The following is a 17937-nucleotide window of genomic DNA, read 5'->3' as shown; positions in this document are numbered from 1 at the left end:
AAGCAGGTGACACGAGAGATAGACTTTTGTTAATCACAGTATATGTCACAAAATCCTTTAATTTGGATGAGGGGATTTTCGTTCTCATACCTCAACCCATAGAGGAATCAGGAGAAGCATTCGAACCATAAGTTGAATATTGCGAACCATTACTTAGTTGGGCAGCCATATTTATTGGCACATCCTTATTGAGACAATAGACGATTGTGTTTGTGGTGACGAAGAGGGGCGAGGCTCGCCATTAACCTCTTCCGTTCCCTCTGGCACCTCACCCTCATCCACAAAACAAAAATATTTTCATCCAAGTTATGTATAAGTTCGACACTAGCAGTGTCAACATCCAAGTGTCAGAAAATATTTTCATAAAATCGAACATCCCTAGATGCCAAAAAAACCTTTCTCTCCAAATCATATAACATCTAACCTTTTTTTTCCAAAAGGATACCTAACAAATACACATTTTCAACTTTGACTCACAAATTTGTCACCTTTTGCTTGTTGATTACGAGGAAAACACAAACAACTAAAAACATGCAAATAATCATACGAGGGTGGAGAACCAAACAAAATGTCATAGGGAGTTTTATTATAAAGTACAATAGAGGGAGTTCTATTAATCAGATGTGCCACAACTAAAACACACTCTCCCCAAAACATAACGACAAATTCCCTTGAAAACGCAAAGCGTGAGCAACATTTAAAATATGTTGATGTTTTCTCTCTACTCGTCTATTTTATTGAAGAGTGCCAACACAAGAGGTTTGGAATAAGATGTCATTAGCCAAAAAATAGTCCTTCATTCAATTAAACTCAATACCATTATCACTTCGTACTATCTTGATTTTCTTGGAAAATTAGCGTTCAATCATGGCAATAAAGAACATAAAAAATTGAAAAACCTTTGTTTTATCAACCAATAAATATACCAATACATCGCTTGAAAAATCATCAACTAATGTCAAAAAACATCTTGCTCCACAGGAAGAGGAGGGATTATAAGGACCCCATAAATCATGATGTATTAATTCAAAAATTCACGATGCTTTATTATTACTTAAAAGAAAAGACTCTCTAGGCTGCTTAGCACGATTTCACACTTCACATGCTTTATTTAAATGTTCCCTACACCTACTAACAAAATAATAATAATCTGACTACTTTTTCGAAATGATGTCCTAAACTCTTATGTCATAACTCCACCAAAGATGAACCCACAACTGCAGCCACTTTAACAGTTACATGCGCCGAAAGTAATAAAGTCCATCCTGTCTATCACTCGTTCCAATCAGCTTCCTCAAATGTCGATCCTGTATTGCACACATATTAGATGAAAATTGAATAAGACAATTTAAAAATTCTATTGGCAGTGTACCAAATGTTTTCTCATAATAAAATATAAAAAAATATTTAAAAAAAAGAATACACATATTTTTAACTAATAAATGTAAATCAATTTATAACTATAATTATTTTAACTAATAAATGTAAATCAATTTATAATTATAATTATCACAACTTTTTCTTATATAGTTTATGTTTTAGAGTTCTATTTAATAGTAAAATTTTGTTTACATCAAAATTTTTAATTAATAATTTTAAGTTAAATATTAATTATTTTAAAATGTAAATATAGTGATATGATGGAAAATAAATGACATTTTGTTCCAAACTCATAATTATATATATTATAAATTAAATAATTCATTTATAAATAATTAAAACTTTAAAATTAATTAAATCGAATAGATTTAATGTTGACCTTTACAAACTACCTTAATATGGACCACAAAACTTTTAATAAACAAAAAAGTTTAGGTCAAATCAATTACCAAACATTTCTTTGTTTTATGAACTAATGAAAGCTACATTGCATATTCTTTAACATGCAAATATGCATCCAACTATAAGAATTTGATTAAATCTATGAAATTTTCTATTTAATTATATACTATTATTCTCACCCCTTTATGCCGGGGTTTTCCCAAATATATATTTTTATAAATTTTATATAACAATATTAAATTTTATTTTTAAAATAATTATCACGCAATTTAATTACTTAATTCTTTTGTTAATTATAAAATTTAAATTTACTATTTATTTAAGTTGATGAGATGCAAATATATAATTTAAAATAAATATTTTTTCTGGTAATGCAGCAAATAAAAACATTTAATTAAAGATGAAATCTAATTTTAAGGTTGAGATCTTTTTGAGCACATCTTCGGTTCTTTGGTGTTTGATTTGGGAAAATTTTACTAATGGGGATTACATTAGAGATTGAGGAAACAGCGATTTTTTTTTAAAGAACAATTGAAGTAGCAGTAAAATTTGTAGAACTTTTTTTTTTGAATAAATTCTGACTGGGCTTTATTACTAAAATTAAGCAAATCAACACAAAAAAAGTCCAAAATTAAAATGAACCCAATACAAAGGCCTATAACTCAAACCCGGAAAGCAAATTAAAACCCATAAAACCAATCCCCCCTTATTTTTGAATTTTAAACTTAAAAAACTGTAAAACAGAAACCTCTAGAACCTAATAAATGCACCGCTATCATGCCCAATCAGAACCAAATCCTTCCCCGTCTTTTCAAATCTATTTTTTCATTTCTTCATTAAGACGTTTCCGGATATCCATGAGGTTGTTTCCTTCAAACTTTTGGGTTTCCCCTTTTTCAGCCTAAAAAATTTGTGTCCTTCATTTCATCTGCTTCTTTGTACTCCCTTCCGTTCATCTTCCTTCAGTCGCTCGGCATAATTCGGAACTCTACCAATCAGGTAAATTTCTTCTGTTTCCTTTAATGCCTCCCTTGCAAGCATATGAGCTAGACTATTTGCTTCTCTAGGCGTGTGCTCAAAATAGTGTCTTTTTTATTGTATTAGTAACTGATGAATATCTCGAATACATGCTCCAACCATTGATCTGTCATTTGCTTGTGTTTTGCATTTCTTAATGATTGAAAGTGCATCACCTTCAATAATAATATTTGGCCATTTCATGTTTATACCGATTCGAGTTGCTGTCCTGCAAGCAATTGCTTCTGCTGCAAAGGCTGATGCTATTTGGTGATGAAGCTCTGTAATAGATAAAAGGGCGTTTCCTTGACTGTCTCTGGCCACAATTCCCACTGCCGATTGTCGAGCATTTTCATCAAAGGCTGCGTCAAAGTTAAGCTTTATAAACTGACCAGGTGGGTGTTTCCACATTCTACCTTCTTTTATACTTTTTGTAGCTTTTTCTTCGATCCCCTTGAGCTCTGAAATATATCTCTGTACAAAACCTGTAATTTCTTTCCCAGATCTACTAACCTTCTCATGTACTCTTTTATTCCGCTCTCCCCAGATTGCCCAAAGAGCACAACAAAATACCCTACGCATATTGGGATTATTCTGATTGAAAACCCAGGTAAGCCACTTTAAAAATTCCATATAGGGTTCATGTAAAATCTTCGAGAGTGATAACTCTTCCCATACTTCTGTTGCCACAGGACACTCACGAAAAATGTGATTTGTGGTTTCTGCTGCTCTACCACACCCAGAACATGTCGTTTGACTTAGGAGCCTTCTGAAGTGCAGATTCACCCACGTTGGAATATAATTCCAGGCTATTCGCCAAATTGTAATTTTTATCTTCGAAGGTAGATTAAGGAGCCAGATATTTTTGTAAAAATCCCTAGTTTCAGTTTGTAAGGCATAAGCCCTAGGATCATTTTCATTACCTTGTAATAGTTTATAGGCGCTTCTCACGGTGAACTCTCCCGATGACTCTCCCCTCCAGGCTGGAAAATCTTTGTGAGGCTCTTTTGCAAGCGGAATGCAGAGGATTCTCTCAGCTATCTCCATTGGAAAGGTAGACTCAATCAAGCCCTGTTTCCACTCCCTCTTACTTTCATCAATTAGATCTGCAACTTTACAATCACGTAAATTAACAACATGCGATGATAACCTGGCATAATTTGGTATCCAACTATCATTCATCATCGAAATTTCACTCTCATTCCCCACTTTCCAGCATAATCCTTCTGATAGAGTACCCCTAGTAGCTCATATACTCTTCCATGTGTAAGAGCAATTATTCCCAAGACGCGAGTTTAAGAAATTAGTTTCTGGAAAATATTTTGCTTTTAAAACTTGTGAGACAATGAGCTTGGATTGGTGAGTATTCTCCAACCTTGTTTAGCAAGTAGAAAGATATTAAACTTGGCCAAACTCCTGAAGCCTAACCCCCCTTCTTCTTTACTTCTACACATATGCTCCCATTTGCACCAATGGATCCCTTTCTGCCCTTGCTTCTTTTGCCACCAGAAATTAGCAAAGATTTTTTCCAAATCTCCACATAAAGAGTTAGGAAGAAGAAAACATGACATAGCATAAGTCGGAATGGCCTGTAAAATAAAAACTTCATTTCCTCCTTGTGAAAGCCATCTAATGCTCCAATCTCTGATTCTGGAATTGACCTTATCCTTCAAATATTGAAAGGACTCCTTTTTACGTCTTCCAATCATATTAGGGAGACCTAAATACTTTTCCATATCTGTTGACCCTCTTAACCCTAAACTGCCTAAAATTTCACCTATTGTTTCATCTGCTGTATTTGAGCTGAAAAAAACTGTGGATTTTTCAAAATTAACGCACTGACCAGAACAGTCTTCGTATTCCTTCAGAACTCCTTTTAGCACTCTCATTCCCTTTGTGGTAGCTTCAATGAACATAATACAATCATCTGCGAATAGCAAATGTGATATTCCTGGACCTTTCCTACTTGCTCTTACCCCTTTCGACTTACCCTCTTTTAATGACAATCTCATTAATGCCGAAAGCCCCTCACTGCATATTAAGAAAAGGAATGGACTGAGGGGGTCCCCCTGGCGCAACCCTCTGGAAGATTGGAAAATTTCCCCTATTTTCCCATTAATGTTGACTACGAAAGATGTAGAAGAAATACATTTCATAATTAAATCAACCCATTCAACAGTAAAGCCCATTTTCAGCATCACCTCTCTAAGAAACCTCCACTCAACTCTGTCATAAGCTTTGCTCATATCGAGCTTAACTGCCATAAAACCTTTCTTTCCTATACGTTTCCGTCTAAAGGTATGAAGGAGTTCATAAGCTATTAAAATATTATCAGAAATTAATCTACCTGGGACGAAAGCACTTTGCGCCACATCAATACACTGCCCAATAACCCTCTGAAGTCGATTTGCAATTGTCTTTGCAACTAGTTTATATATAACTGTGCATAAACTAATTGGTCTGAAATTTGCTAAATTTTTTGGATTCTGGGTTTTTGGAATCAATATAATTTCAGTAGAGTTGAAGAGGCCAAGAGTTTTACCCCTGTTTAAACAGTCAAGGTAAAAACGGGTGACTTTTTCCCCTACAATATGTCGTATTGCTGAAAGAATCAGGCCCTGGCGCTTTCGTAGGCCCCATTCCTCTCAAGGCTGAAAACACTTCTTCTGCCGTGAATTTATCCGTTAAACCTGTGTTCATGTCTGACGTGATTTTTCCTTCGATACCTGTTAAGAGATGAGATAAATCTCCAACCCCTTTTGATGTAAACAGTTCCTGAAAAAATGTCTTCGCAGCCTTACTGATCCTATCCTCCTCAGTCACCTCTCTTCCACCCCCTAATTCAAGCCTCAAAATATTGTTTCTTTTCCGACGAGCCGAAGCATACTTATGAAAAAAACTTGTATTCTTATCCCCAACTTTAAGCCAGTTTGCTCTTGCCCTCTGCTCCCAATACCTCTCATCTTTGTCAATTTCTAAATTTAGATGCACCTTCGTATCAATAATCTTTGCCAACACATCATCATTGTTTTCTTCCTCCAACAACATCTCTAGATTCTTTTTTAGCCTTTTCTTTAACCCTTCACGGCTTTTCCTAATTTGTTCTGTCCATACCATTAAATTCGATTGAAGCATTTCCATTTTCTCCATTAAAGAATCAGCTAGTGTCTCCCAAGATGATTTAATTTTTCCTTCTAAAGACTCTTCCATAATCCACCATGCCTCAAACTTGAACCTTTGCCTCCCCACATAATCAGTACCATTTCTTGTATTGAGTAAAATTGGACAGTGATCAGAGATCGAGTGAATTAAGTGTTGAATATTACCATTTGGGAAAAGGTTTCTCCATTTGTCGTTTGCAACACCTCTATCCAATCTTTCTCTGATGTTTGTTTCAGGCAGATTCCCTCTTTCCCATGTGAACCAAGCCCCTGTATACCCCAGATCTTCTAATTGACATTCCTCAAGGGTCTTTCTGAAAGCCTCCATTCTTCTTTCTTCTCTTAGAAGCCCTCCTTTCTTCTCGAAAGAATACATAATTTCGTTGAAATCCCCAGTTACAAGCCACGGGTGTTCCTGATTCTATCCCAATTTTCGTAAAAGGTTCAAAGACTCCTCTTTATCTTTAACATAAGGGGATCCATAGAATCCTGTGAGTCTCCACTCTACATTATCAACCTCTTCATTCACCATAACATCAATATGACTTCTGGAAAAACTTCTTAGTGTGACTAAAATATCTCCTTTCCAAGCTAAACATAGTCCACCTCTAGAACCCTCCGCAACAACCTCAATACCATTTAGAAACCCACAACTTCTTCTGACTTTTTCCATACATTGCTTGTTAATTTTCGTCTCCATTAAGAAGACCATTTGGGGATTATGCTGCCTTAAGAAATGTCGCAGCCTTTTAACTGTTCGTGGACTCCCCAATCCACGAATATTCCAACTGATACTTTTCATTGCGTTCAGTCGGCTTGCCTCTTGGCAGCCGTCGATCCCATAAGTAATTGAACTTCGTTCTCAACCAAAATATTACTCATCGTTTCTGTTAACGATTCTTCTAGGTCCTTTTCTTGCCCTATTTTCTATCGTTTCGTGCTATTATCATATTCATCTTCTGCATTAAGAGACTCCATTCTTCCTTCCGTAACTTTCCTCTTCTTTAAACCACCTTCATCCACTCGTAAACTTCCCCTTTGACCTGGGCCAATTCTTTTCCAACTCATTTTTTTTCCTGAATTAGAATTTATTATAGAGATGCTCCTATTATCCACCATATTAGCATCAGTCATGACTGTGCCGTCATCCACCTGATTTTTCAGTATCTCCTCTTTCACGTTCATTTGTAATCTCCCATTTTCCTCCACCTCCAAATTTTTCACTTTTCTATTTATTATATCTTCAGTCATCGCATACTCAGCATCACCAGTATAAGAGCATTGAGTTCTATCCTTCTTCGCAGACTCATTAAATTTTATAACTTCCTTTCCAACAAATTTTGATTCTGCTTTTAATGCCATCGTATATGAAGGATCCTCTTTAATTTTATTTTTTTTTGCAAGACTCAAGACACTACATTACGAAGTCCATGGCCCAACCGTCCACAACCAAAACAGAATAAAGGTAATTTCTCATACTTAAACGAAATCCACCATTGATTCCTATTATCTGATGAAACAAAGATTCCTCTTCGAAGCGGTTTCTGTACATTCAGATTTATTTTGAGACGACACCACTCTCCACTAATTTCAGATCTAATGACTCCTCCAAATGTAACACCTATAGCATGTAATAAATCCTTTTTATCAAATTCTGGTAAACATGGGCCTATCTTTAACCAGACCGGAGATGAATTAAGACATATCTTTGATCTTTTCACCGAATGAGTTAACCTGTCAAATAAGATTAAACTTTTTCGAAAAAGCCATGGTCTACCCTCCATGATCAACTCCAGATCTTCTTCTGATTCAAACATAATCAAATATAAATTATGTCCTGCCAATTGAATTTCAAACTTTTTCTTTGTTTTCCACACACTCCTCATCTGCGCTTTAAAACTTTCAGGGTTGTAAAGTTTACCTGTCCAAATTGTGCATATTAGGGTTGGTTTTTCATCTGGAACCACCTTCAAACCTTTAACAGATAATTGCATGAGCTCTTCAGATAGAAGGGAAATCTCCTCCCTCTGCTCTCTAACGTCGCCACCGCTTTCCCCCATCCCAAGCCACAAAAACAACTAGGACTTACGGCAAAGCACTCTTGGAGAATAGGGAGAATTAGGGTTTTTCCATTTTTAATTTATAAAAAATTTGTAGAACTTAATTGTGCTATCTTTGTATAAAAAACTTAGAACAAATACAATTATCGTAATATTAAATAAAAAAAGAACATCAATTTCAAAATAGATAAAAAAATTATGTTAGTGACCATGATTTGTTTTATAGATCCTTTAGGAATCTATTTGTTTTCTCATCCTTTATTTGTTTATTTTTAAAAAATTTGTTAAAATAATTTTTGGATTATTTAATTTGAGGTCTCTTTTATTATTCAAATAAAAGAAAATCTAACAAAAAGTCACACATGACACCCTACAATTGGGCCACATGTCCTGATAAGGTACTACATTAATAAATAAAGTAAAATTTTAAGTACCAAAATAGATATTTTCAAGTTATATGTACCATATTAAAAGATATAATAACATACAAGGACTAAATATGATATTATCCCAAGTACTAAATGTCAAACATGGAGGGCCAAGTCATAAAAAGAAAGAAAAAAGCTAAGTGTCAAACATCGAGGGCCAAACATCTACACAGCCCTCAATGTATGTTATTTCTTTTTTTTATTTTTTGATATAAATTCTGGATTGGGCTTTTATTAAAAATAAATAAATACTGTTCAAAACAAAAAACCAAAAACTTAACAAAACCAGCCTATGGCAAAATAAACTAACGTCAAAGCCTAAAAACACGACCCAAAAACATATGGCCTTAAATAAAAATTGAAATATTAAAAAAGATGATTCTAGAACCGGCAATAAGTGCACCGATCCATTACCCAATCAGAAACTATTTGAAATCTGTCCTCTGATCTTTCTGTCATGTCTATTCATTTCGACGATTCCATTTTCAATGTATGCCCAGTAAATCGATTCATTCCTGTTCTGAGGCTTACCAAACCTTCAACCTTCCTCCCCTGAAAACTTCCTAGTCTGGTTCCCTTCTCATCTCATATCGGCCTTGCTCCTCAGTGTATTCCGGAACACCCATATCCAGGTACATTTCTTCTCCTCTCCTTAGCGTTTCTGTTGCTAGAAATGTGCTAGACTATTTGCTGATCTTGGTGCATGTTGGAATCTTATCTTATCAAGCCCGTATATTTGCTGTTGGATATCATAAATGTATGTTCCTATCATTGATCTATCTTGACCCTTTATATTGCATTTCTTGATGACTGCGAGGGAATCTCCTTCAAAAATCAGAAACCGCCATCCCTTCCCGGTTCCTATTTGGATCGCTTTACGGCGGGTTATTGCTTCGCAAAGAAATGCTTGATAAGATATTTTCATGGATTTCTGTACATGATAAGAGGATTTTCCCTTCTGAATCTCTTACCACAACTCCGGAGGCCGAGCGGTTCTGGCTTTTATCGAAGGCCCCGTCAAAATTGATCTTAATGAACCCTCCCTGTGGCCTTTTCCATCTTATTTTCCCCCCGGTAAAATTCAGATCCCTTCTTTCAAGACTAGTGATCTCACCCATGTAGCTATTTATAAAGTTTGCTACTTCCTTTCTGGTACTAACCTTTCCTTCATGTACTCTTTTGTTCCTATCTCCCAATATGGCCCAGAGTGCACAACAGAAGAGTCTACTGTGATAAAGGTTAAGCTTCTCCAGCACCCAGGTAATCCACTGTGCAAAATCCTCAAATTGATTCATAATAATGTTCTGAAATGATAATGCTCTCCATACCTCATTTGTAGCAGGACAGTCACGAAAAAGATGATTCATTGTTTCAGCTCCTTCACCGCAACGGGGACAACTTTGGTTAACTGTTAACTTTCGATGCTGAAGGTTCACCTTTGTAGGCAAATAGTTCCACGATAACCTCCATATTGTGACCTTTATTTTTGTTGGTAGACTTAGGCTCCAAAGTTTTTTGTAAAAATTTCTGTAGATGGTTTGTAAAGCATAAGCTCTAAGATTGTCAATCGATCTCTGTAATAGTTTGTAGGCGCTTCTGACCGTAAATTCACCTGACATCTCACCTTCCCAGAACAGAAATTCTTCGTGCGGTGTTTGCACCAGAGGGATTCTGAGGATTCTTGCAGCATCTTCTTCCGTAAAGGTATTATTGATTAACTCTACTTTCCAGCTTCTGTTATTACTGTCAATCAACTCCTCAACATTAGAAACATGCAAAGAGTTAATTTCTGATGATAATCTAAAGTTAACTGAATCTGGAATCCAAGCGTCAGTAATAGATATATTAGTACCCATCCCCACCCTCCAACAATACCCTTTTGTTAATAAATCTTTGGCTGCCCAAATACTTTTCCACACATAAGAACATGAATTTCCTAGGTGGGAGTTTAGAAAATGAGTTTCCGGGAAATATTTTGCTTTAAATACTTGTGTAACTAGGGCGTTCTGATTATTCATAATCCTCCACCCTTGTTTGGCCAGTAAAGCTATGTTAAATTACGCCATATTTCAAAAATCCATACCACCCTCCTCTTTAGGCCTACACAAATAGTCCCATTGACACCAGTGAATCCCTTTCCTGCCTTTTCCTTTTTGCCACCAAAATCGAGCAAATAAACTGTCAAATTCACTGCAAAGTGACTTTGGCAATAGAAAACATGTCATGGCATAAGTTGGAATTGCTTGTAATACGGATTTAATGAAGACCTCTCTACCTCCTTGAGATAAAAATCGCGTACTCCAATGTTCGATCATTTGCTTTATTCTGTCTTTAAGATTCTGAAAAGATTCTTTTTTCCTTCTTCCAACAATGTTTGGCAATCCTAAATATTTCTCCATATTATTCGAACACCTAATTCCCATTTCAGCCGATATCCTCCTTTTGCCACCTTCCTCTATATTAGAGCTAAAAAAGATCATAGACTTGTTAAAATTGACACATTGACCAGAACAAAACTCATACTCCTGTAAAATAGCTTTTAGATTCCTAGCGCTGTTCTCAGTAGCTTCACCAAACAAAATGCAGTCATCTGCAAATACCAAGTGTGAAATTGTCGGGCTTCTTCTGCTAGCTCTCACCCCTTTAATCAGCCCCTCTCTCGTGCCAATCCTGATTAAGGTCGATAGTCCTTCACTACAAATAAGAAATAGAAAAGGGCTAAGTAGGTCACCTTGTCGGAGTCCTCTGGTAGGTTTAAAAATTCTTCCATTTCTCCCATTTGTGGTCACAACATAAGAGACTGTAGAGATATATCTCATGATTAACGACACTCATTCCTTCGCAAAACCCATCCGAATCATGACTTCCTTCAGGAAAATCCATTCGACTCTATCATAGGCTTTACTCATGTCCAATTTGACCGCCATAAATCCTTTTATCCCCTGCTTTTTTTTGTCGGAGTGTATGTAAAAGCTCATATGCAATCAAAACATTATCCGAAATAAGCCTTCCTGGGACAAAAGCACTCTGGGCACTATCAATGCAGCTTCCGGTAACTCCTTGAAGACGATTTGCAATGGCTTTGGCAATTATTTTATAAATAACAGTGCATAAACTAATTGGTCTAAAATTAGCCAGATTTGTAGGATTTGAGTTCTTCGGTATAAGAGTGATCCTTGTTAGATTTAACTCTTCGACGCATTTCCTGTTATTTAAAACCTCCAAACAGAAATTCCCGATATCTTTTCCAACAATGCCCCAGTATTTTTGAAAAAATAGGGCCGGAAATCCATCATGACCTGGAGCTTTAGTAGCACCCATTCCTTTTACTGCAAGAAAAATCTCTTCTGCCGTAAACGATTCTAAAAGGGTTTTGTTTGTGTCCGGAGAGATACTATTTTCAATACCTGTTAAGAGGTGGGAAAAGTCTCCAACACCATTAGTTGAGAATAACTTCTGAAAGTACTGTGTGGCTATCTCATTTATTTCTGCTTCCTTAGTGATCCTCTGACCCTCATCATTATCAAGCCTGTTGATGGTGTTGGTCCTTTTCCGCATAGAGGCATATTTGTGAAAGAACGCCGTATTCTTATCCCCTAACCTCAGCCAGTTAGCCCGTGCTCTCTGTTCCCAATACATCTCCTCCTTCTCGGTCTCCCTACTCAAATGAATTCGCTTGTCAATAATCTGTATCATAGTATCTTCATCTGGTTCCTTCATCATTAAATCTTCAAGTTCTTTTGTAATTTTATCCGCCAGCCCCTTTTGTTTCTTTTTAATTGAATTTGCCCACTTTGACAAGTTGATCTGTAGTCGCTCAATCTTCTCACACACCGATCCATCTGACGACTCCCATGATCTCCTAATTTCTTCTTCAATTGATTCCTCTGTGGTCCACCATGCTTCGAATTTGAAACTCAGAACTCTCCTAAGTCTACTTTCATTAGTTGTGTGTATTAAAAGGGGACAATGATCTGAAAGTGAAGATGTTAAATGATGTATATTGCCCGTTGGAAATAACTCCATCCAGTTTTCATTCGCAACACCCCTATCCAATCTTTCTCGGATGTTTGTCTCTGGTAGATTTCCCCTTTCCCAAGTATACCATATTCCTGATTATCCCACGTCAATAAGTTGGCAGTCTTCCAGAACTTCACGAAATGCTACCATCTTCTTTTCCTCCTTAAGCTGACCTCCCCTTTTTTCAAATGAATAAGCTATTTCATTAAAATCTCCGCTCACTAACCATGGATACTCTCGCTCCTGCCCCAATTTCCTTAGTAGGTCCCATGAGGCATTTTTATTTTGTGCGTAAGGTGATCCATAAAAACCTGTATATATCCATTCTTTATGAACCCCTTCTTCTTTTATTAACACATCAATATGACTAGTTGACATGGTTTTAAGATTGACCTGGACCTCCTCTTTCCATGCTAAGCAAATCCCGCCTCGAATACCAGTAGCTCCTACTTCAAGCCCATTCGTGAATCCACACCTCCTCCTAATTACCTCCATACATTTTCCACTAACTTTAGTCTCCATCAGGAAGACTATTTGGGGATTATTTTGCTTTAGTAGAAACCGAAGCCTCTTTACTGCCCGTGGACTCCCCAATCCACGAACATTCTAGCATATGATTTTCATTGTGTCCGGTCGGCTAGCCCATTGGCAGTCGCCGGTCCATTCTGATTAGAATATTCTATTATCGAATAAGTTTCAATCTCATTTGTTAGAACCCGTTCGCCATGTCTCGCCCTTTTTTGTATTTTTGCCTGAGTCTCTCTTACTTCGTACTTATCCTGTGTGATCTCTGTCAATTTCCTTTTATGCACTTGGCGTTCTATTTCATTATTCCTCATTACTCCTATTAATTTCATCCTTTTCCAGCTGGTTCTCCTGGCTAAATTCGATCTATTGGCGTGTTTGTCTTCATTATTCCCTTCGTTGCTTCCTTCCTCCTTTTGTATCTCCAAATCTGCTGTTTTTGTTGTCAACCAAGCATCATCTTGCGGTTCTCTTATCATACCACTACTTTGTTTGTTGTATGAAGGCTCTTCCTGTTTTTCTGTAGATTTTCCAACATACGAACATTGTATTTATAGTTTCTTTGCTAGGGCATTTAGCTTTAGACTCTCCCTTCCAACCAGATTTAATTCTGCTTTTAAAGCCAAAGAAAAAGGTGGATCCTCTCTAATTCTATTTTCCTCTGCAGGTGCAATTTCTGTACAATCATGAAGACTGTGCCCCAACATTCCACCCCCAAAGCAAAAAGTCTGCAGCTTTTCATACTTGAATGGAATCCAAAATTTATTTCCATTCCCTATTGAAACAAAAATACCCCTGTGAAGGGGTCTCTGTACATTTAATTTCACTCTAAGACGGCAAAACTCACCCAGTATTTCAGATCTGAGCACCCTTCCAAAAGTAACACCTACTGCATGTAGCAGATCTTTTTTGTCAAACTCTGGTAAGCAAGGCCCGATTTTAATCCAAAACGGAGATGAAACAAGCCTGATTTGATCTCTCGCCATTGATTTACTCAATCGATCAAAAAGGATTAATTACTTCATAAACAACCATGGCTGACCTTCCAAGACCGTCTTTAAATCCTCTTCTGATTCAAACGATATCATAAAAAGATTTTGTCCTACCCCTTGAATCCCAAATTTCTTCTTTGTCTTCCAAATGCTCATCATCTGTGCTTTGAAGCTCTCCTGATTATAAGATTTCTTAGTCCATATAGAACATATTAGAGAAAACTTCCCGTTTGGTTCCACCATCGAACTCTTTACCGAAAGTTGAATAAGCTCCTCTGTTAATAGGGAGATCTCGTCTCCTCCCAACCCATCGTTACCACCACTCTCCATCATCCCAAGCCACAGCAGCCACTGTAATCGCTGGGATCCCAATGATAACACTCTTGGTCTTCTCAATGTATGTTATTTCTATATATGTTATAGATGTATATATACAGGCTTATATGTATTTAGAAATAAAAAATAAAAAATAAAGTTGTTTGCATTTTCATGAATATCCCTTTTTAGATTTTGATATTTGCCGAGGTTTTCAAAATTGTGTTAATTAGTCATATCACTAGTTTTCCGTTCGATCAAAATATTAAGATTAATTGATTAATTATTTAAAAAACATAAGAAAGGAAAAAGAAAATCAGTTCAACTATCAACTCAATCAATTTTTTAGTTTGGCTCAATATTTCATATCGGTTCATGAGTTAATCAATTCAAACCTTTATTTTGGATCAATACCTCGACCAATTCATGGTACAACCTGTTGGGATCTAATGAGCTTAGAGTAGTATTTTCGATTAAGTATATTTATATTTTTTGAATAAATTGATTTAATAAAATATCTATTAATTACATTAATGCCCTTTGTTTATTGTCCTTAATGTTTTTGCACACAGACCAAAATGGAAGTAAAAATTGGCTCATCAATTATCTAAAATTTAACTAATACTAAACAATATTATGTGGTCGGATCATAATACAGAAAGACAATTTATTTTAGTATATGAACCTAAACATATCCTTAGTCTAATCGAAAATGAGCAAATTGGTTGAAAGACTAATATGTCCTCTATTAAGTCCAATTGGGGAAATGCTTTGTCTTGAGTACCGAAGCGAATGATTCCTAGAAGATAAAGATATAGATGTGGCTGATTGGGCTGACAATATATCAAACAGGACCCAAGTAGAATAGATTCTAGATCCATTTATGGATTTATTCACTTGCGACATTTATAATGCAACATACCTTAATCTTGAGTGGATGATGAACTATATATGCGTCGCTCATATACTTTGATTCAAGTAAAAACCAGAGTTCAAATAGATAAGGAACCAAAAGTTGGTATGTTGAGTATATGACTTTTGCAGCATGTAGCATCATTCACAATAGTGGAATTCATAGTCCAACTAAAGAGTAAATGATATCCTCTAATTGACATTACATGATAGATGAAAAGTAAACGCGGTTACGGGTTGTTTATTTTTGTTATAAACAACTTGATTACTATTTTATAGTAATTGACTTTTCATGAAGAAATATGTAATGATTACCATAAGATAAAATATGATTATATTAGAATAACAAATTTATTCCAAAAAGATTTAAAATATCCTATGAGGGTAGGTAACACATTTATGAAAAGGTTATTGGACAAGCACTTATTGGGTAGCTTTCGTGATGATATGTAATTAAGCGAGCTCAGTCACGATACTATAATAGAATGACTATGTGATTAAATAAGTTTGTAATTAATAAGCAAAAAGTTGAAACTTAAATTATAAATTATTTGATCCCTAATTATATATGTCAAATCCATCATTCCGCTAGCTCGTTGAAATAAAAAATTAATTGCATGTAGAATCAAATGAACAGAAATGAACGAAAATGATGAAGTTAGAGAAATGTGGCGCATTTACAAATGAATGCGCTTTTTCATTGAGTAAAAAAATGACTTGAAAATTAATTTTAAAACAATTAAATATTAGCTAATTAATTATAATTAAATAATTGAAGTTTGAAAATGAAATTAAATTAATTAGTCCTTATGAATTCGTTGAAAATAGAAATTAAATATATTTTCTCATGGATTCTTTTACGGTAAAATTGTCACAACTTTACCAATATCGAATTGGGTTGAGAAAATTATTTAATTGAGAAATTAATTCATTTAAATTAATTAAATCAATAATATTTATTTTGAGAAATAAAACAAATATTAGATTGAATTAAATTATAATGCTACTGACTCAAAAGTTTAAAAACACATTAATTGGATCCAATACAATGTTTGAGGGCAACAACTCTAATGTTTTTTTATCTAAGGTGTGCTCCCCTTCTAGTTAGATTAAGAAAGTGATTTTCTATTAAATAAATATTATTTGTTTAAGTCTTATTCAACTAGAATTTTTCTGTCTTTTCCTATAAATAGATTACATTAGTAGAGCTATTAATACACGAGTTTCATATATTGTTATTCTACTAGAGAATAGTGAAATTTTTTCTAAGAATAAATTATATTTTCCAAGAATTACAATTTCTATTGATTTTATTTGAGAGAATTAATTTCCTACTTAAAATAATTAAATTGTTTCTTGTTCTATGTTTGGTTTGTGTTGTTCAAGCCCACATTCGACGCAATTTAGGGTACAAGGATAACAAAGAAGACTATTTAGTTAAAAGTTGAAATTATTTAAATTCTTTTTGCTCTAAGCACAAGTACATTTCAAGAAAAAATTTATTACTGTAAATATTACCAATCGACTTAATTTTCTAAATTTTTAAATTTCTGTTGTTACTCAAAACTGTTTTCTAAACTAAAATTTTCCAACAACCATTTCCAGGGTAATTTACCAATAAAAGCCATTTTTTCAAAATTTACCGAAATGGGCCGATTTTTTGATTATTTACCGGAATAGGTCATTTTCCGCAAAATCGCGTCCACGTCAGCGCGATGTCAGGGTACGTGTCAGGACATCGCGTCCACGTCAGTGCGATTTGCTTATGTGGACACAAATCGCGCCTACGAGGACGCGATTTGTCGACGGATGAACAGCTTTATGTTTTAAGCTTGTAAAACTTTGAAAGGCCATAACTTTTCGCCGGTTGTCCGATTGAGACGATTTTTTATTTCAATAACTTTTGAGATCTACGCTGACAAATCAAGGCGCTTATGGTAGTTTTGTCGAAAAAGATCCTTTTTTGCCCCTAAATTTTGATTTTTTCGGTTTAAAATTGAATTTTGAAACATTCAAATCATTATTTTTCTTATTTATTTGAAGTAAACACCGGATATTTTTTTACAGAATTGTCTTATATCATCCTGTAATAGGTATAAGTCAGCTCATTCTACTTTTGAGAAGTTCCCTAAAATTTTCCATTTTATTCAATTTAGTCCCTAAAACCTAAATAGTCATATTTTCAAATCTAAGCTTCGTTTTTCAATTCAAATTCAAATTCATCCTTCCATAACATTCAAATATTCTTAAATACAAAAATTTCATGCTAATTTTGAAATAATTACACTTTAGTCCCTATACTCGTAACTAACAAATTATACTTTACAAATTAGTCCCTATTCATCTCTAAGCAGTTTGTCAGCACGTAGATCTCAAAAATTTATTTGAAATAAAAAAAATCGTCTCAATCGGACAACCGAGCCAAAAGTTATGGCGTTTCAAAGTTTTTCAAGCTAAAAACATAAATCGTTTCATGCCACGTCGAGAAATCGCGTCCTCTAGGGCGCGATTTCATCCACGCCAACAAGTCGCGCTGGACGTGGACGCGATTTCTGGCGTGTACCACGACATCGTCTTGACGTGGACGCGATTTTATGGAAAATGGACCATTCCGGTAAATAATTAAATAGTTGGCCCATTTCGGTAAATTTAAAAAAAAGGGCTTTTATTGGTAAATTACCCCATTTCCATCCACTTCTTAATTCAATAGATTCTTTTGTGTTGT

At 35.1% G+C, this 17937-nt stretch overlaps 1 protein-coding gene and 2 long non-coding RNA genes across 4 annotated transcripts; 2 read left to right on the top strand and 1 right to left on the bottom strand.

Moving 5' to 3' along the window:
* The first annotated feature begins 2998 nt into the window (after window positions 1-2998).
* LOC105796738 (uncharacterized) lies at window positions 2999-3921 on the top strand. Its single transcript, XR_008194054.1, has 3 exons — window positions 2999-3194; window positions 3347-3409; window positions 3492-3921. It is a non-coding gene; the product is annotated as an uncharacterized LOC105796738 (long non-coding RNA).
* A 3445-nt stretch (window positions 3922-7366) lies between these two features.
* Window positions 7367-8020, bottom strand: LOC128039888 (uncharacterized). Its single transcript, XM_052628806.1, has one exon. It carries the CDS (start codon window positions 8018-8020, stop codon window positions 7367-7369), a length of 654 nt encoding a protein of 217 aa, XP_052484766.1.
* A 1344-nt stretch (window positions 8021-9364) lies between these two features.
* LOC128040006 (uncharacterized) lies at window positions 9365-14318 on the top strand. Of its 2 annotated transcripts, none has more exons than XR_008194661.1 (4): window positions 9365-9522; window positions 9655-9708; window positions 9791-10152; window positions 13661-14318. It is a non-coding gene; the product is annotated as an uncharacterized LOC128040006 (long non-coding RNA). The 2 variants fall into 2 exon arrangements; XR_008194660.1 differs by having other exon boundaries at window positions 9788-10152.
* The last annotated feature ends 3619 nt before the right edge of the window (window positions 14319-17937 follow it).

Source organism: Gossypium raimondii, chromosome 3 (assembly GCF_025698545.1).
Source record: "Gossypium raimondii isolate GPD5lz chromosome 3, ASM2569854v1, whole genome shotgun sequence".
In the NCBI taxonomy this organism is placed as follows: domain Eukaryota; kingdom Viridiplantae; phylum Streptophyta; class Magnoliopsida; order Malvales; family Malvaceae; genus Gossypium; species Gossypium raimondii.
The sequence above is the reverse complement of the archived record's forward strand: the minus strand, read 5'-3'. Positions and strand labels throughout refer to the sequence as shown.